This window comes from Pimephales promelas, chromosome 10 (genome assembly GCF_988280905.1).
Source record: "Pimephales promelas chromosome 10, fPimPro1.hap1.1, whole genome shotgun sequence".
Lineage (NCBI taxonomy): Eukaryota > Metazoa > Chordata > Actinopteri > Cypriniformes > Leuciscidae > Pimephales > Pimephales promelas.
In genome coordinates this window covers 35,418,296-35,439,802 of record NC_142778.1, presented here as the reverse complement: position 1 = coordinate 35,439,802, position 21,507 = coordinate 35,418,296, and the positions used below count along the sequence as shown (strand labels likewise).

The window sequence follows — 21,507 nt, the reverse complement described above, 5'->3', positions numbered from 1 at the left end:
CAATTCTGACTTTATATCTCACAATTCTGACTTTATATCTCACAATTCTCACTTTATATCTCACAATTCTGACTTTGTCTCGCAATTTCGACTTTATATCACGAAATTCCGACTTTATATCACACAATTCTGACTTTATATCACGCAATTCTGACTTTATATCTCACAATTCTCACTTTATATCTCACAATTCTGACTTTATCTCACAATTCTGACTTTGTCTCGCAATTTCGACTTTATATCACGAAATTCCGACTTTATATCACACAATTCTGACTTTATATCTCACAATTCTGAATTTACATCATGCAATTCTGACTTTATATCTGACTTTATATCTCGCAATTGTAAGATAAAGTCGCAATTATTATTATTTTTTTTTTATTCAATGGCGGAAACAAACTTCCATAGAAAGGCATTTATTTAAAAAAAAAAAAAAAAAAACTCAAAGTGGAAATAAAGTGTGTTTAATAATTAAGAGGTATGTGTAGGAGGGGCTTTATTGTCCCAATAAGGCAACATCCATTTCATAAAAAAATAATCAATTACTCTCTGTTATTATTTCATGCTGTTTATTGTGCAACAACACTGAGGTGCAAATAGTATCTGCCTCTATTTCCATAGGTCTACTGCTATTTTTACATTGTCAATAGAATCTATCGTTTTTTAAACTAAGTGTAAACAGCCCCTCCCAAAAGTACTTCAACTTTCTAAAACATGCATTTTCCCATTCCACTTTTCTCATTCCATCTCGTGTTTTTAAATTCAGTGCGAAGGGCCCCTCAGAGATATTTATGTCCCTAATCCCCGCTTCTTCTCCTTTTCTATTTGATCTTCTATTGTTCTTTCCCACCTGTTCATCAGGCTAATTGCAAGTCAATTCACATCTGTCTCCTCCTTTATTAGGGCCTGATTGTATCAGTGGCCACCTGTGTCTTGAGTTTCTGTTTTTCTCTCTGTTAGTGGGCTTTTGTTACGTCCCAGCTGTTTGTGTGTTTGGATGTCTGGTGTTGTTTGCATACACTCCTCTGTCCCAGAGGTCTACCTGTCTGTTAGCAACCAACAGCACAGCCTTGTCTTCTTTGTCTTTTGCTTAGTGTTGTGTTATGTTCGTCCTCAACTGTTTACACCTCCGCCATTGTGTCGGTTACTGGTCTTGTTGCCATGCCACTTCTCAAATGTTGATGTCCAGGCTTGTCTGATCGTGGTGTTGGCTGGATGCAATGGAATTGCTATGGCATTTTGTGCGGTTGCTAAGGCATTGGCAATTATTTGGATCAGATCTGTGCTCGTTGGTCATTGTCGAACATCCAGAACCTGTCACAGCAAGCATCACTATGTTTTATGAATGTTTTCAATGTGTGCAGTGTGCTCTACTAGTAGTTGTCTACTCGGGCCTGATGTTCTTGTGTGCTACAGCAAAGACTCCTTCACAAAAATGTGTGTCACTTGGTCAAGTGCTATTCAACACCGTTTATTTCAGCCCAGGGCAAACACTTGCTTTTCTAAAGATGTATTGATCTAGTCATTGAGCTGTAACACACAGGCTTTGTTCGGCAGGCTCATACTTGTGCTGCAGGTGAGGTGGGGTCAGAGGTCGCAGGTGTTTGAGTAATGAGATGGAAATTAGTTATTAAGCTGTCATCCTCTGAGAAAGCAAAGTAATTAAAATAGCTTGATTGTAACTCGACCCCCCTGCTTCATTTAATATACGTGGTTCTATGAATATGCAAATGAGCCCCACCTCCACTCACTCACTCAACTCAGAAATCCACTCGATGACGATCACTCGTAGACCTGATTGGTTACAAGGCAATAGTTTGTGACGTCAGAAACACCAGCAATTTTGGTCTTTGGATCACTGCAGTTTTCAGGATAAAAATCTCAACAATGGTGATAACTTATGAATTTGTGTATGGTTTGTCTTAAAGCATATTAAAACACCACATAGACATATATACAATGTTAAAAATTGTTGATTTTCACCACAGGGGGACTTTTATGTTGTTAGCTGAGGCCATCTTCTTGTTGTATTGTGTTAGTTGACCATTCCAACATGGCCGATGGCTTATGCATAGCGATCCATAGAAATAGCTTCTAATGAGGAATCTGTGTGTGTGTGTGTGTGTGTGTGTGTGTGTGTGTGTGTGTGTGTGTGTATATATATATATATATATATGTGTATGTATGTATATGTGTGTGTGTGTGTGTGTGTGTGTGTGTGTGTATTCAACAACCCAAAAAATGCCAATTCAACTTGTTCAAACGGTGAAAAAAAGCCAAACCAACTGCGACAGTTACAGATCCGACAAAACCTGATAACACTGCCGTCTGTCGGTGCAGTGTGTGTTGGCTAATCATAATCACACTAATCATACTAGCAGTAAAAAGTGAGTCTAGATTTACAGTAGACATGCACAATCATTATAGACTTTCTTTTGATTCCAGTTAAACTGAGTAGTTTTTGCATTATGTGTGGTTTACACAACATTATATGACTGACAGAAAACACACCATTGTTTCATTCGTCTTTAACCCTGTAAACATCAAACGAAAGTGCATTAAGAAAAACAAAAAGAGCGAACTGTGCCTTCCTTCAGACGTCCACCACACACACATCACCTTTCCTAGGGCATTGTGGGAAGGAAGAATAAACACTTTGTTAAAGTGCAAAGAACTTAACAGAATGTCCTGACCGCACGCTTGAACTGTACGTGATGTCTCAGTTCAGAGGAACAAGCGCTGAGGAAGTACACTAAAAGGCATGTGCACGCCTTCGTTCTCACTCATATTCAGTCAGACAATAGCTGTGACCACACTTTGCCAATTATCACAGTCCCCGCTCGTGCCTTTCAGAGCCGATTCTGACCCCTGTTCTGGATGGAGGACATTTTGTCCCTCAACGCTCTATTCTCGCCCACCAAACAACTACTGCTTCAGCCTTTTTATAAGCACTGAGTCATGAGAACAAACCCCTCTTTCATGCATCCGCATGGATCACAATGCCACTGTTGATGTTTTTCACTCTGAGAGCAACACTTCACTTCTGGTCTCCCACACGCACAGCTCAGGGTCACACAACCACAATCATCAAACCCCTGACGACAACAAAACACACTTCAGCGAGTGAGAGAGCCAGGAAGATGACGCCATTTAAGAGGTCGTTCAAAACGTTTGGGCTCAGTAAGCTATTTTTAAAGAAATGATTAGTTTTATTTTTCAAGGATGCTGTTATTATCACCACATTTTGTGAAGTCAGAAACACCACCTTTGGTTCACTGCGGAAAATACTCGATGGTGTCGACTGATGAATTTACACACAGTTTGTCTTAAAGGGATAGTTCACTTTGAAATAAATTTTTGCTATGTTTTAGCTTACCTCAAGGGCACCCAAGTTGTAGGTGTCTTTGTTTCCATATTTTTCGGTCAAACCGTTCTTGTCTGTCAGTCATATAATGGAGGTCTATGGTCACCACCTCAAAGAGCATGCATAGAGACGTCCAAATTAAACATGATTTAATGACTCGTAAATGTAAGTACACATTGATGGCCTGAGGCGTGAAATGAGCGGTTTGTGTGAGAAAACTAACAGTGTTTATATCGTTTTTATATCGAGGTGGTGACCATAGAACTGCATTATATGACAGACAGGTAAGCTAAAAGATACCAAAAATGTATTTCAAAGTGAACTATCCCTTTAAAGCACATTAAAAACATCACATAGACATGTAAACAACATTACAAGCTGGATTTTCACTACATGGACTTTCAAATAGGGGAGAAACAAATTTTGCTTTTGTGTTCTCTCACCAAAGTTTTCTGTTTCCCTGAGAGTCTCGTTGTTCCCTTGCAAAACTTTTGTGTTATTTGCGAGCGAATGCAAAGTTTCTGGGGGAACGCAAAACTTTTGTTAGAGAACGCAAAAAGCATTGACGTCATTTTCCCTCAGATCTCATATTTTATTTCTTTCACCCTGTGCCTTTTAGCGGCTCCAGACAGGTCATATTCACTATGGTGTTTATCAAACTGAATTTTTTTTCTTTTACATGTTTTTGTAATGTGAAATTGTAATTGTAACATGCTTAATTTGTTTCCCCCATGCCTGTGAGCAGTTACACATTTAGTAATGCTGACCTCAAAATCCTAGTTACACTAATCTTCTCTCAGAATTTTTTTTGTCATGTGATTTTTTTTTCTTTTTCCTTCCAGTTTTAGAGCATTTGCTTTCTATCTGCCACTCCGATATTTTTTCCATTGATTTGATTACACAAGTGCAGTGAAGTGTGCACATTCCAGACTGGGCTTATTTAACACTTGTGTTTCTGAGAGCCACTTCTTCCAGACAGATCCCCCATTACAGGTCTTCTCTCTGGAGAGGCATCACACAAATGCTGTCAGAGAGCTGCGTGTCTGTCAGTCCCCGACCCATCTAACTTTAATAGTATACAGCCTCACGGCACGTACACCCCTAGACCGGCGAGATGAAACATTCCCTCTCTCTTTTAGGCTGGAAAAAAAAGACGAAAGAATACGCCTGGAATCTTTTGTGTGAGCGCCTCTGTCTCGGGGGAATTACGGCAACATTCATTAACACATACTAGGGTGAATCAAAGTTATTTTTAGTGCATTATACTCATATTTAAAGGAGACTCACCCCCATGTCATCCAAGATGTCCATGTCTTTCTTTCTTCAGTCGAAAAGAAATTAAGGTTTTTGATGGGGATTTTCTCCATATAATGGACGTCAATGGGAACCAAACGGTTCAAGGTCCAAATGACAGTTTCAGTGCAGCTTCAAAGGGCTTTAAACGACACCAGACGATGAATAAGGGTCTTATCAAGCGAAACGATCGCTCATTTAATAAATAAATACAAAAGTTTAAGTTTTATAAGCACAAATGCTCACAAAAGCACAAATTCGAACAGGAGAGTCGAGCAAAGTGAGCATTTGTACTTATAAAATTTAAACTTTTGTATTTATTTATTAAATGAGCGATCGTTTCGCTTGATAAGACCCTTATTCATCGTGTGGTGTCATTTAAAGCCCTTTGAAGCTGCACTGAAACTCTCATTTGGACCTTGAACCGTTTGGTTCCCATTAAAGTCCATTATATGGAGAAAAATCCTGGAATGTTTTCATCAAAAACCTTAATTTCTTTTCGACTGAAGAAAGAAAGACATGGACATCTTGGATGACATGCGGGTGAGTAAATTATCAGCAAAAGTTTTTTTGAAAGTGAACTACTCCTTTAAGCGGTGAAATATTCATATTCAAGGCCTGTTTTAACTGCGAGGTTAGGTAGGAATGCTGGTATGTGGCGATCTGATTCAGTCAGGCTGTTTGTGAGGACTTCTTCTTGATGTTTCTCCTGAGCGGTTTGTGTTTGTTTGTGTGTGTTGTTTCAGTCTTCACCAATCCAGGATGGAAGTAGTGTGTCTATAAAGTCGCAGTTTCTGTCTCGTGGGAGGAATGTTTGAGCCACAGAGGAATGTGCTGTAAAAATGGTATTTATGCCAAACTGTCTGTCTGTCTAGTCACCAGCATTCCTCAAATCCCCGCTGTCTGTCTCGGCTAATAGCAGAAGAGCTTTTCAGAGTACGGTTTGATGAGTCAAACTATAATCATGGTTTTAAAATGAGGACAAATGGGAAGAGAGAAGCATCTTGGGCCATGTCTGCTGTCTGTACATGACAACATATCCTGTTCTCAATGAGTGTTCTTATCCTTATTTACAGTTAGTTTTTTATTAAATAAAGACTGTATGTATTTTATTCCTCTTATATTTTATTTATACATTACTGTTTAAAAGTTTTAGGTGAGTACGATTTTTAGTTGTTGTTTTTTTTTTATCGAAAGAAGCCTTTCGCTCACAAAAGCTGCATGCATTTATATTTTATATGATTACAAATACAGTAAAAACAGTACAATTGTGAAATATGACTTCATATTTGTGGTCAAAGCTGAATTTTCAGCATCATTACTCCAGTCTTCAGTGTCACATGATCCTTCACAAATCATTATATGTTGATTTGCTGCTCAAGAAACATATATGACTATTATGAATGTTGAAAACTGTTTACCTGCTTCATCTTTTAGATCAAATATTCAGAAGAACAGCATTTTTAAAAATGAAAATCTTGGTAAAAGAACAGGGCTTTCAAACGATTAATCCAAAATAAAAGTTTGTGTTTGCATGTTATATGTGGGTGCATTGTGTATGATTATTATATATATATATATATATATATATGAAGAGTTCAGATGCAAAAGCCTCTAAGTGCCATTTGAAATTTTCTTCTAAAATGATCTTTTTTATCAAGCTTGTATATTTAAGTTCAGTAATTTCACTTAAATGACAATTAATAGGTAATCCTCATTGCCATTTAAGTGAAATTACTGAACTTAAATTTACAAGCTTGATAAAAAAGATCATTTTAGAAGAAAATTTCAAATGGCACTTAGAGGCTTTTGCACCTGAACTCTTCATATATAAATATTTTCATGTATATACTGTATATAGATGTATAAATGATTTATATTAAATATAAATATAAATATTTTATATATAAATATTTTTTTTCTTAACTATACATGCATGTGTGTGTATTTATATATATATATATATATATATATATATATATATAAAATAATTATACACAGTGCATCCACATATAATATGTAAACACAAACTTTTATTTTGGAAGCGATTAATCACGATAAAAGAACAATGTAAAAGTCCTTTCTGTCAATTGAGTGCATCCTTGCTAAATAAAAGTAATAATACATCTAATCTTCAGGCTAACCTGAAACTTTTGAATGGCAGTGTATGTTTTTATACTTATAATTATTTTCTCTTATATATATATTTTTAGAAAACTACGGAGGGACATGATGAAGAAAAAAAAAGAGATTATTTGGCAATACTTTTGCATTCTCTTGCTTTCCCAAGAGAAACTTTGAATTCATTCGCTAAGAACACAAAACTTGAACGCAAATTTTCTCGGGGGGGAACACAAAACAATTTTTTTTTTCTACATCTCATATTTATTTCCACCACCATGCCTTCATGCCCTTCATAGAAAACAAGTAAAAAAAGACCAATAAACGTTTGATTTATTTGCGTTATGCTTTTTATTTTTGGGGCTGAAAAACAGGATATGGCGCAGATTAAAAGCATCTCTGATATGAAAACTAATAGAAAACAACTCTCTGAGAAAAAAACAGGTGCACAGTCTCGCCTGAACGGGTTTTTCTCCAACATGTGTGTGTGTGTAGCCGACCTGCTGGCCTGTGTTCAGTGCATGTCTTCATCTGGGATTAGCAGTTGTTGTGAAATACTCATTACTCTGTCTGACTTTGACCATGTTTTACGGCCATTTCCTTTGTAACATTCTGTCTTGATCCCTGAGCCTGCAGACCAACATTAGTCATGGTTGTATATAACAACGTTTTATGACATGTGACAATTAACAAAAATAACAATTACGTTTCCATAACAACTGTATCAACATATTCTTGCTGGTAAATGTGTCACTCTTTGAAGTCTTGTGCAGTTGTTTCATTAAAGTGTGGTAACGGCCTAATACAATATCTCTCCTCGGTCTTACCTGTAATATTAAACAGATCAATCATGTCGGTGTGGTTTTCAGTCAGAATTAGACCAGACATTTTGTTAATGCTCAATGATGTTAAATGCATTTATGATATCCAATGTGTTCAGTTGATTTATATGGTTGGTGAATCCACTGAAGACTTTCTTTTCATAGGGAAGAGATGAGAAGAAGTCATGTGGGAGAACTGGAGAGACTGGAGGAGAGCTTTAGAATAAGGCTGAACACTGCAGAAGAGCACAGGTCAAAGGTGAGGTCACAAAATACTAATAAAAACCTGTTTCAGGGGATGATTTATGATGGGTAATTTGTTCATAATACATTTTTTCAGTCATTTACAATAAAATGCAAGTAAAAATTCAATACAATTTCTCCATTGACAGTTGGGATATATGTGGTAGACTTAAAGGGTTAGTTCACCCAAAAATGAAAATGAAGTCATTAATTACTCACCCCCATGCTGTACCAATCCCGAAGTCGTTATTTTTGTTTTATTCTTGTTTTATAGACTCTCATTACTAGACTTTACTGGGGAATTGTACAGTTACAGAGCACTAATGGAAAAAGTATGAGATGAAATACATTATTCACTAACATTTGACAACCAGACATGTCTTCATTTTGATCAGTATATCTATTGTTTCATCATTTAAAATCGAACAAACTTCTTTTGTGTGAAATGTTTTGCTTGACAAATATTTTTTTTTGCTGTGTTTGTATTGTAAATTTCAAATAAATGCCACTTGTTTATTTATTTATGCCGACGTATCAAACTTTTACTGGATGAATTCCCTTTGAACGCTGAAGACTTATTTCTATCCTAGAGAACTACAGGCACATTTTCTTTCTTTTCCTTCTGTCTGAAGTTTGGTTTAGCTATTTTTTTTTCTGTTATTTGAGTTTCATTGATTTTTTTTTTTAAGTGGGTTGAGGTCTGCCCTCAGCATGCTAGTATTAAGAGGAATGCCATTTGATTTAGTGCAAATTACATTTAAGGCCCGCTGGTTTCCTGCCGTTAACACAGACATGCTAGTCTAGTGTCTAGTGGAAGTGGTGTCTTACTGTCTCACTCACACACACACACACACACACACCTGGTTTACTATGTTTGTGGGGACTCTCCATAGGTGTAATGATTTTTATACTGTACAAATTGTATATTATCTCCCCTTACACTTACCCTACCCTAAACCTGCCCATCACACACACACACACACACTGAGACAGACCCTGTTGTTTTCTCTCACACGCACACTGTCTGCACTCTCTGGGCTCTTTGAAAAGCCTGGTGACCTTGGTCATGCATGAATACTAAAAATACATGGCATGCCACCATCACCCTCTTTGCTGTTTGTAATTGCTCTAACCATTTTATTCCGCCGCTGACAGTTCAATATTTCAAAACCCGCAGTTGGTGAAAAACCCTGGTGTTTGATATGAAGCGTATGGTCACTGAAAGACTACACTGACAGCTTTATTTGCTTTATTCCCACCACATCAGGCCTAAATTAAACATAATGAAAGGAGATGGAATGGATCTCATAGACATTTTGTCCTGTTAGCTGTTTTATTCTTCAGTTTTTAAAGACAAATAATCCACATGTAAATAAGGCAGAATGTGATGCTAGTGTGCAGGTGTTCGGGGATTTGCATGCGCCTTCCTATTTGGTTATGCATGATGTCAGTTTTTAATTTGTATTGTTTGTTCTTTTTGTCCATTTGGAGTGTTGTTTTAGTATATTTACATACTATTATAATAGCATTTATTTATATTTTAAATGAGATTTTATTTTTAGTTTCAGTAATTGTATCTGCTTAAAACTATTGTTTAAGTTTTAGTTATTTTAGTTTAATAGTAATTTTAGTACTTCAACTAAAGGCTAAAACAAAATTTTCCTTGCTTAAAAGAAAAAAAAAAAACTTAAAAAAAGTTTAAGGTTTTCATCTAATATTTTTTTCATAGCCTAATTTTTATGAACGAAACTACTTTTAATGGTTTTAGCTAAGAGTAACACTGCTCTTTTGTGTTTTGGCTGAACTGTAGGGAAGTGGATTAGGGCCAAGCAATAATAAAAAAATAAAACTATCTCGAGATTAAAGTCATTATAATGCGAGATTAAACTCGTTAAATTTCGAGAAAAAAAAGTCAAAATACAATCTTGAGAATAACTCATTAAATATCGAGAATAAAGTCGTTGTGTTTCGAGAAAAAAACTCGTTAAATTTCGAGGAAAAAAATCGAAATACAATCTTGAGAATAAACTCATTAAATATCAAGAATAAAGTCGTGTTTAGCGAAAAAACTCGTTAAATTTCGAGAAAAATTTCGAAATACAATCTTGAGAATAACTCATTAAACATCAAGAATAAAGTCGTTGTGTTTCGAGAAAAAAACTCGTTAAATTTCGAGAAAAAAAGTCGAAATACAATCTTGAGAATAACTCCTTAAATATCGAGAATAAAGTCGTGTTTCGAGAAAAAAACTCCTTAAACTCCGACTTTTTTCTCTAAATTTTAAGATTTTTTTCTCGAAACACAATGACTTTATTCCCGATATTTAATGAGTTTATTCTCAAGATTGTTTTTTTTTGCTTTTTTTCTCGAAATTTAACGAGTTTAATCTTGCATTATAATGACTTCAATTTCAATATTTAATGAGTTTATTCTCAAGATTGTATTTCGACTTTTTTCTCGAAATTTGACGATTTTTTTTCTCGAAACACAACGACTTTATTCTCGATATTTAATGAGTTTATTCTCAAGACTGTATTTAGACTTTTTTCTCGAAATTTGACGATTTTTTTTCTCGAAACACAATGACTTTATTTTCGATATTTAATGAGTTTATTCTCAAGATTGTATTTCGACTTTTTTCTCGAAATTTGACGTTTTTTTTTCTCGAAACACAACGATTTTATTCTCGATATTTAATGAGTTTATTCTCAAGACTGTATTTAGACTTTTTTCTCAAAATTTTACGTTTTTTTTCTCGAAACACAACGACTTTATTCTCGATATTTAATGAGTTTATTCTCAAAATTGTATTCCGACTTTTTTCTTGAAATTTAACGAGTTTAATCTCGCATTATAATGACTTTAATCTCGAGATGGTTTTATTTTTTTATTGTTTTATTATAGTGCATTCGGCCCTAATCCTCTTCCGTAGAACTGTACTACATTTTGTGTAATTAAATTCATCATTATCCTGAAGTTCAATTTAGGTCAAGTGCACAAACAATATTCTGATTCTTAGGAGATCTTGTAAACTTTATTTGACCTTTACCCTTCTCTAACCCGCAGACGGAGGCGTTACTCCAGCAGACACGGGCCGAGCAGGACACACTGCTGAAACAGCAGGAGACGGAGTTGAGAAGAGACGCTGAGATTGAGCTGGACATCCAGAGACAGAAAAACCAGGAGCTGCAAAACAAATACCAGAGTGAAAACCAGCGAATGCAAAACGAGGTACAACTGGCTGACCTTTGACCTTTAGGTCTTGATCATGGTTCAGTGGCATCAGATTATTAAGGCAGTTTTGTTTTCCAAAAAATGGCACATTTAGCTTTGTCTTTATTATATTTTGTGTGTGTGTGTGTGTGTGTGTCTATATTAGTAGTTTGAGGAGTTCACAATTTTATATAATCCTGAGATACAGAAAAACATGTCTGACTTGCTTTGACATTGAATATGAGACTCAACTCAACGCTCTCGGTTTCCCACTGGACTCCTTAATTTACTCTCTGATGCACAAGTTATTAAACCACAAAGAATAAAAACATCTTAAAGTTTTGTTTGACTGAACTTCAAAACGAAGAGTATCATTCCCAGTTGCCCTTTAAAATGTTGTCATCTGACCTTTGCAATAGAAGATAAGGGTCAATGTTGATATAATATAATATGGTGTAATATATACGTTATGTAATGTAAATTGTTAATAGTCAGAGGTAAGTGGCGGTTAATTGACATTACAATTGTCAATTATCCACCAAAAAATCCCCCCCCCAAACACACACACACACACATGTCTGGTTTACCATCTTTGTGGGGACTCCCCATAGACGTGATGGTTTTTATACTGTACAAACTGTATATTTTATCCCCTTACACTAAACCTGCCCATCACACACACACACACACACACACACACACACACACACAAACACACACACACACACAGCTCCCTGTGTCTGTTTCCATGTCTTTCTCTCTGAAAGTGTTTGGGTTTTGTCTTACACTTCTCCTTTGTTCATGGCCATAAATAATGTCTGATGATCACTGTCTGTCCGGTGGAGCCTGATACGCCCAGTGTGTGTGTGTGTGTGTGTGTGTGTGTGGCCAGAGTAAGATTGGTGGAGGCAGGTCTACTGGTCCAGAAGTGATGTTGAGAGGTTTTGTCTCCGCATGCCACAGATGAGGAGTTGCTGATCACACACACAACATAGCGAGAGGATTTGGGAGTGAGGCGGGACTTTTATTATGTTAAAGTTTTTCAAATATTTAAAAGTCTCTTCTGCTCACCAAGGCTACATTCATTTTATAAATAACACAGTAAAACATTAATATTGTGAAATATTATTACAATTTTAAATAGCTGTTTTTTTTCTGTTAATTTATTTTAATACATTTTAATAAATTCCTTCCGAAATCACTCTAATATGATGATTTAGTGCTCAGTAATTATCAATTATTGCTCAGTTATTAAGAGTGGTACTTATTATTATCAATCCTGAAAATAGTTTTTGCTGCTTAATATTTTTTTTTAAAGATAAATAGAAAAAGAATAGCATTTATCTTATATAATTATAGTTATTCTTGGTGTGAACAGGCCTTTATTTATAGAAATGTAGACAACGTAATTAGTCAGTCATCAGCACGAATGTTTTTTGTTGTGTGTTTTTTTTGCTAGCTATATTTGTGGATCTCTCCCTGTAGATTCCCGCTCTGGTTGGTTCAGCCACACAGGAGCTCCGGCAGGAGTTGGCAGAGCTTCAGAAGCGTGTTCATGAACAGGAGGAGCAGATTCGGGAAAGCGCCACCCAGAGGCAGCAGGAGATACTGCGGGAGCAGAGGACAGGAGAGACGCTGAGGCAGAACACACACCAGCTCAACATCGCCCAGAGTCACATACAGAAGCTCAGAGGAGAGAGAGACGCCCTGGAGGAAGAGGTGAGGCACGTCTCTACACACACGTCTCACCGCTAAAGGTGTGTGTTTGAGGAGGGTCATCGACTTTAACATTACACCAATCTGAGGACTGATCAATTCACTTCAACATCACACATGAGTTATAATTAAAAGGGGCTTTTTAAGGAGAGAATTACAAGTCTTGGGGAAAAATATTAAGAAGTAAAACATCAATAATTTCTACATTTGATAACAATAATAATGTTTCTTAACCCCCAAAACCAGCTTATTCGAATGTGACTCTGAAGACTGGAGTAATGATGGTGAACACAGCTTTGACATCACAGGAATAATAATAAAAAATAAAATAGATTTTAAATTGTAATCAAATTTGAGAGACCAAAACTTTTGAATAGAAATGTACATATTTAACATTTCAAGTTATATAAATTAAACATTTTTAAATATGAAGAACTATGGATTCAAGGGAACATTTTTTTTTAAATAATTTAATTTTAAGATGTTTCTTGAGGTTCACTTATAATGTTAATAAAGTTTTTTACACACACACACACACACACATATATGGAAAATAGCTATAAAACTTGATGGTACAAAGACCTTGTATTTGTCAAAAGATCAAGGCAAATTTGATTTAACATGTCATGACCCCTTTAAACAATTTATTAATTTATACAATGTCCATTTGCAATAACTAATGTGAACCTTATCATAAAATGACCAAATGAAGCTGGAATGAGTTCTTCCTCCGGTCAGTTGGACATTCCCCTCGCAGAAACATGAAAATAATCAATATAAAGTGTGAATCTTGAAGCTTTGAATATTAATTGGACATGATTGTATGTAAGTAAAGTTTGGATATTGTATTTTTTACTTGAGTTATCTGATTTTAAATTGCTTTTTACTGACCCCTAGGGGTAAAAAAGTGAAGTGACACAATTCAAATACTGCTGACACACAGTAGACAATTAATAATGAAGGCTAATAATAAATGGAGATACTAACAAAACAACCCGCGTGTGTTCATAACTAATGTAGCACGACATTTGGCAAACCACATTTACATACATTCATGTACACATGAGTCAGAGGAGAGAACGGGAATGAATCCAGATCGAAATAAGAAACAGCAGAGGTGACGTGAGAGATGAGCGAATCCGTCTCGTCAGTCGTCAGAGAGAGATGGAGTGTGTATTTGGGGCAGTGTTCTGTTGATACACACATGCCTGCGTCTCCAGGGGGCAGTCTGTGGTTTCAGTCACGACACTCTTGTCAGTTTCCTCAACCCACCCCCACCCTCTCTCTCTCTCTCTCTTTAGTTCAAGGTGCCATGATGTGAATTTCACAGCTGACACACTCTTTTATGCGGCCCAGAGCGCAGCGTCTCTCCCTCTCTCATCTCCATCCCCGCTCACAAAGCAAATGGCTTTCTTTTGTGGGAAAGATTTCGCTGCATTTTAAGAATCCATTAAAGCTATCTAAGATCTGACTGTGATATAAAATCGATACCTAAGGGCATTTAACGCTCCATCTCTCATAAGAAGCACCTTCTTGATGTTCTTTTCCCTTCCTCCCCTAGCTCTCGCTCGCTCTTTCTCTTTCATCTCGTCTTTGAACTGTGCCTGCATGCGCTCTTCAGAGGCATCGGAGATATTTTCAGACTTTGGTTGATATTTATGAGGATTTATGAGGTTGCCGGTTCAAGAGCAGGACTGCGGCTCTGTTTCTAAATGAAGGTCGCTTTAGCTGCCTACCTAGGCAGTATTTTAAGCTTTTGGCGCACAAGCTGTTCCAGACCCTGCCAAGATACTCAATTTTGGCCAAATTTAAAGGCATTGTTTTTATCCGTAGCCGACAGGCCAATCACAGCGATGAGTGAAACAATTCATTCTAGATAGCAGACGAGAAATAATTCAATCTAATTAGAAAATGACAGATTTTACTCAATATTTCTGTGTACATCTTTGACTTCGTCTTTAATTTTTTTTTTTACTCTATATAGGCCTAACTAACTAATATTTAGTTTATATTTGAAGAGTTCAGATGCAAAAGCCTCTAAGTGGCATTTGAAATTTTCTTCTAAAATGATGATTTTGATCAAGCTTGTATATTTAAGTTCAGTAATTTCACTTAAATGGCAATGAGGATTACCTATTCATTGTCATTTAAGTGAAATTACTGAACTTAAATATACAAGCTTGATAAAAATGACCGTTCTAGAAGAAAATTTCAAATGGCATTTAGAGGCTTTTGCATCTGAACTCTTCATTTTCAGAAGTAATGGTAACCATTTACAGTGTGGGTGCACTAATGTAAATTATATGTCAATCGACGGTAGTTCAGTCATGAAACTCTAGAGGGCGCAAGCTGATTGGTAATTTAAATGCAGTTTGTGTTCATTCACATCAGCAGAGGTGCAAGCTGATTGGCCTCTGCTGATCCTGCAGCCAATGAGATTGCTTGCTCAACATTTAAATAGTCTGGTTAACTGTAAGCTAGTCCTGCAGCACACTTTCAGATTTACTCTGAAATTCAACTTCTTAAGAGAAGTGAACAGTCTTTATTGTTCCAAATCACTCAACATTATAAATCTTCATATATCGATTCATAAATGAAGCAAACAAAGTCAGGTCTGATGTTTTAGTTGTGTATAATGCAAGGAGTGAATCTTTAAGCATGCTGTATTAGCAAGAAAACATGTATTTTCTAACTTTTTTTATGAAGATAGAATGTGCACGTTTGCATGTGACCCTGTTTGTTCATGATGATACTTTTGGCTTTTTGAACAGCAGAATATGAATCAATATTTTTTTTATTATCTGAATTTGTGGGTCTAAACTGAGTGCAGAAGTTGGATTTCAGAGATCATGCTTGTTCAGATAACTGCTCTGGGTTATTTATCATATATATATATACATATATATATATATATATATATATTAGGACTGTGCAAAAATTAATTGTGATTAATTGCATCCAAAATAAAAGTCTCTGTTTACATAACATATTTGTGTGTGCTGTATATAATTATTTTGTATAAATAAATACCTATGCATGCATGTATATATTTAAGAATTATTTGCGCTTAAATTCTGTATATATATAAAAATACATAATCTATATTAAATATTTTATATATGAATAACACATTTTCTTAAATATATACATGCATGTGTGTGTATTTATATATACAAAATAATTCTATACAGCACACACAAATATATTATGTAAACACAGACTTTTATTTTGGATGCGATTAAACACAATTAATTTTTGCACAGCCCTGATATATATATATATATATGTATATATATGGATATATATGTATATATATATATATATATATGTGTGTATATATATATATATATATATATATATATATATATATATGTATATATACATATGAAGAGTTTGGTTCCAAAATGCTATAAATCCATTTTGATGAATTTGAGTAAAACTGTGTTTTCTTTAGCAAGAAAATGGGAAGATGAAAATCACTATTTTCGGTTTCAAATTTTCACAGCATTTGTAGGTTATAATAACAATAAAAAATGAAATCCAGGTTTTGATTTCCAAAGATTTATTATAAAACAGATCGTTTTTTCCCCCAATATGCAATAAATCCAATAATTTTTTTTTTCAAAGTGCAATTAATCAAAATAAAATTTTATATACATTGAATTTCTTGTGCATACTATAAATCCATTGCTTTAATATAACAATATTCGGTAACATTTTAAGGGTTCATGTCATGAATTATCATGAATTCATATTAATATCATCAGGAACTAACAACTTTTTTTTTAACAGTTCAACGTTTTTCATTCATGACTTCATGGATGAACAAAACCTTAATTAAAACATTAACTAAGACGAGCACATCATCATGAATTATGATTTATTAAGCATGATCTAACGTTATGCATATCGCTGTTGTCAACCTTGGGACGTCGCCGCTGAACTTTTTTGACGGCGATCAGCTGTAAACTAGCTCGGTCCTGCTCGGTTTTCGTTGACTTTGAATAAAACAACTGAAAGTTTTCCAAAAGATCCTCTGGGGGTCAGTGTGTCAGCGTGACAGAAGTTTGATGCTGTCGTGTGAGAACAAGCAACAGCCGGCATTTCCTCCTCTCGAGTCCATCTTCTTCCTCACGTAAATGATTCGATTTCGATGTCACGTTTACCCATGCAGGATGCCTTACCCTCCGCAGGTTCACCAATGCTGTCAAAATGAATAATTTTTTTGTTTGTTTGTTGATCGAAAGGACAAAATAGAGAAAACCTAGGAAGCCGGGTTAGTTAAAGCGCTGCCGTTACTGTTTACATTGCGTAGAATGGTGCGTTGTGATTGGTTTAGCGGATATGTGGCATTTTGCAGAAAAGGGAGACTGGCGTTTGTCGCGGTTTGGAAAGAAAGGGAGAAAACATTACATAATAACACGGCGGATATCCCATTTTACGTAAAATTAAACATTGTTTTGTATCTGGTCGGTATTGAAAAGTCAGATTTTTGCAGTAACTCATTTTTTTTAAAAAATGGCGTTTATCGCGTTTTGGAACCAAACTCTTCATATATGTGTGTGTGTATATATATATATATATATATATATATATATACAGCAACATTATCTAATTTGTTAAAGTCACACAGTGCATATTTTAATTATGTAATTTTGAGTTAAATTGGCTCAGGCACAAAGAGCTGGTTTAGGTCAAACCTAAGAGTAAATGGCACATCTGCTAAAGTCAATAGCTTTATGCCTAACACCAGTCAAACCACTAGATTTGTTATCATTGGTCAAAGCATGGCCAGGTACACACAGATGGCAAGGATGTGGTTCTTGTGGCTCTTCTGAGATGCAGTAGTTCATGTCTTGGAGGGAGATCTGCTTGTTTTGGGGGGCTGTAAGCATTCTTGGCTACACGTCACTTTTTAGAAATAGGACTGTCACATACACAGTATTTGTGGTCTGGATTTCATCCATCCAAGTGCACACACACAGAAGTGAGTATTGAACACACACACCATGAATTATTACAGAAGCATCCGGGGAGCGATTGTGGGTTCGGTGCCTTGCTCAAGGGCACTTCTGTTATGGGTAATGAGAGAAGAGGAGAGTGCTGTTCATTCACTCCCTCCACCCACATATCCTGCCCGGAATAAGACTTGAACCTGTGACCTTGCGTCCGGAGTTCGGGAAGTCATCTGTGGGAGGAAAACAGTCCGTCCGCTCAGTTTATAAACCGTACTCATGAATTCTCACACTGTTCCCTCAGTTTAACAAATCGAGTTTCTGATCTGCGCTCTCAGATTGGTAAACAGTGCATTCAGTTTTTGCAATCTGTACCCACAAATGTATAAACCGTGCCCACGCTTTCTCACGGGTTTGTATAATGTACTCACAGATTTGTGGCTCGCCCTCATTTTAGATGAACATCAGGAGGTACGTTGTTAACGAATCTTATTGTGTATTGTTTTATTGTGTATTTAGTACATCAAATTGCCTTAACTGCGTTTGCATGTTTCAAGTGATTCTCAGTCGTTGCGAGTACGGGGTGGAATATATAATATTTAATATGAATGACGTGCATCTAAATCGAAAGTTTATTTGTGATAATCTTAGCACTTTATTATTATTGTCTAACCTGTATTATGACTGATATTTGACTTAATGCGTTGTCCCTTTTTTTGTACGTTTTTTGGACAAAAGTATCTTCTAAATATGTAGCCTAAAATTTAATAATAATAATAAGAATTATTATTATTATTAGAGTTTATAACTATAAATGAGTTCACTTAGTAATATAGTAGTATGTTTGTCATAAAATTATTCATCAATGCTTTATTTTTATAGGATAACCTAACCTTTTACAGTTTGGGATAAAATAGGCCTACATTTTTTGCATAATTTTTGCTTACAAATAAAGCTTTCAAAAATTATTTTATGATAAACGTATATATATAATTTTATATAATATAATGCTTTTGTTCAGCAAGGAAGCATTAAATTGATCAAAAGTAAAGACACAAAATATTACAAGATTTCTATTTCATAAATGCTGTTCTACTGAACTTTCTCTTTCTCAAACAATATTGAAAATTGATCACAATTTCCATAAAAATATCAAGCAGAACTGTTTTCAATATTGATAATCAGAAATGTTTCTAAAGCAGCAAATCATCATATTAGAGTGATTTCTGAAGGATCATGTGACACTGAAGACTGGAGTAATGATGCTGAACATTCAGCTTTGATCACAGGAATAAATTACATTTATCTGTGAGACTTTTTTCAAAAACATTAATACATTTTATCGACCCTAAACTTTTGAACGGTAGTGTGGGTGTAGATATACTGTATGATATGATATTTTTATTCTGTAAATATATTATTTTATTTCTTCTGCCTCCCTTCAGCTCACTTTGTTCCCATTTCTTATTGATAATGTAAGGTGAATGATGTTTCATGTGCTTTTTTACCCAGAAACCCTTCAGACATCAAATAGTACTGTAGCATTATACCTCATGTAACATGGACTCTGCCACTAACATAATTACTTCATAACAGAAAGATATGATTTCTGGGTTGCTACATTGAATATATACTTTATACACACTGCTGCCGTTCAAACGTTTGGGGTCAGTAAGATTTTTTGTAAAGTTTTTGTTGTCTCTTTTGCTCACAATATTGGTGTGAAATATTACAACTTAAAATAACTGTTTTTCTTTTTTTAATCTATGTCAAAGCTGAACTTTCAGCAGCTATTACTTCAATGTCTCATGATCCTTTAATAATCATTATAATATGCTAAGTTGGTTCTCTGGAAACATTTTCAGGATTCTTTGAATAAAAACAACATTTATTTGAAATTTACTGTAGTAACATTATAGAGGTATTTAATGTCACTTTTGATCAAACTAATGTGATATTGCTGAAAAAGTATTTATTTCTTAAAAAATGACCCCAGACTTAAATTATAAAATGGCTAACAAGAGTGAGCCAATGGGAATTATTAAAAACCTGAAATGAATAAATCTCAAACTGAAGCTTTAAAATGGTCAGAGATGAATTGAATAGAAAGTGTTTGTGTGCCTTTAACTTGCATGAAGCCCAGCAGATTTAATTTTTCCAGCTTATTTGAGAGTAATTTGCTTTCCTTGATAAATAAGTGACATGCTGACCTGCAGAAGTGTGAGATCATCATTCATCTCTCTCTCAGCTGTGCTCATGCTGTGAGATAAACTCTCTGTGGCTTCATGTGCGAGACGAGGAGAGGAGTGAAGCAAAGGTCACTTTGTCTACACAAGATACACAGGCCCGTATAGCGTTTGACCTTTACTGACACACACACACACAAGTCTCTCCGGTACAGTTAGAGAGAGTGTGTGGGTGTGTGTGCATGCGTGTGTTGGGATGTTTGTGTGTGTGTGTGTGTGTGTGTGTGTGTGGTCATGAGCTGTAGCTACATGGAAGAAATTGTGTATGACTTTGATCAGCGCTGGTTACATCCAAATCAAGATAAACACATTTATTGCTTATAATAACTTTATTTTGCCAGTCAACTTTTACAACATTTGATTTATTTTTAATTTTTTTAGTTTATGAATGAAATGATTTACAACAGACCATTACTGAAAATGAATGCACAAAATGATGCTTAAGCTGCCATGATAGGAAGAATATCAATCAGATCAATGCAACAGTCTCAGCCTGTTTAGAATTATGAAATTAATTTACAGTGGCACTTATTAACGCTTGTTTCTGTTCTGTAACTGCAAAGCTATGAAGCTTTCAAAGTTATTATGGTTAACTAAAACTAGTTTTATTATTTGCAAAAAAGCTGAAAAAAATAATGATATATATATATATATATATATATGAAAATAATAAAAAAAATAAGTAAAAATAAATAAACGTATATTTAAATAGGCCATATATAAATATATATTTCATTTCTCATATTTGCAGGTTTAATTAGTAATTTTATGTGTTTTTTTGTCTTTTTACTATTAGACATATATGTGTGTGTGTGTGTGTGGTGTGTGTGTGTGTGTGTGTCTATATATATATATATATATATATATATATATATGCATATATATGTATGTATGAAAAACTTTAATATTCATACTTGTGTGTGTGTGTGTGTGTGTGTTTTTCATATATATATATATAGGTCTAATTGTAAAAAGACAAAAACAAAAATTACTAATTAAACTTGAAAATATGAGAAAGGAAATATATATATTTATATAATATGTATTTATTTATTTATTTTACTATTGGCCTATTTAAATAATATAAATATATTTTATATTTATATAAATATAAATATACTTTTTTATAATTTAAATAATATAAATATAAATAAAACATATATATATATATATTATATAATATATAAGTATTATTATTTCAGATTTTAAATAATAATAAAAAGTTTTAGTTGGCCATAATAACTTTGAAAGCTTCATAGCTTTGCAGTTACAGAATATAAACAAGCGTTAACGAGTGCCGCTGTGAATTAATTTCATGACTCTGAACCGGCTGAGACTGTTGAAGTGATCTGTGTACTGCAGTGTCTCAGTGTGGCCACTAGATGACAGGGTTTCGCCTGAAGATTGGATGTGTTGCCATCATGTAGACACATGCTCCTCATGACCTCTGCCAGATCAGTTACTGGAGGGGTTTCCCTTCAGCGTCATAATGCTGGTGTTTCCCACAAATATGTAAGTTTCCCAAGGCATAC

At 34.8% G+C, this 21,507-nt stretch overlaps 1 protein-coding gene across 1 annotated transcript in view; it reads left to right on the top strand.

Annotated features, from left to right (window-relative positions):
• lekr1 (Leucine-, glutamate- and lysine-rich protein 1) overlaps positions 1 to 21,507 on the top strand; it is a 99,990-nt gene that overhangs the window by 72,920 nt on the left and 5,563 nt on the right. Inside the window, exons 10-12 of the mRNA XM_039684028.2 lie at positions 7,768 to 7,861; positions 10,912 to 11,076; positions 12,544 to 12,777. Coding sequence (XP_039539962.2) covers positions 7,768 to 7,861; positions 10,912 to 11,076; positions 12,544 to 12,777 — 493 coding nt within the window. The remainder of the gene's footprint in view (positions 1 to 7,767; positions 7,862 to 10,911; positions 11,077 to 12,543; positions 12,778 to 21,507) is intronic.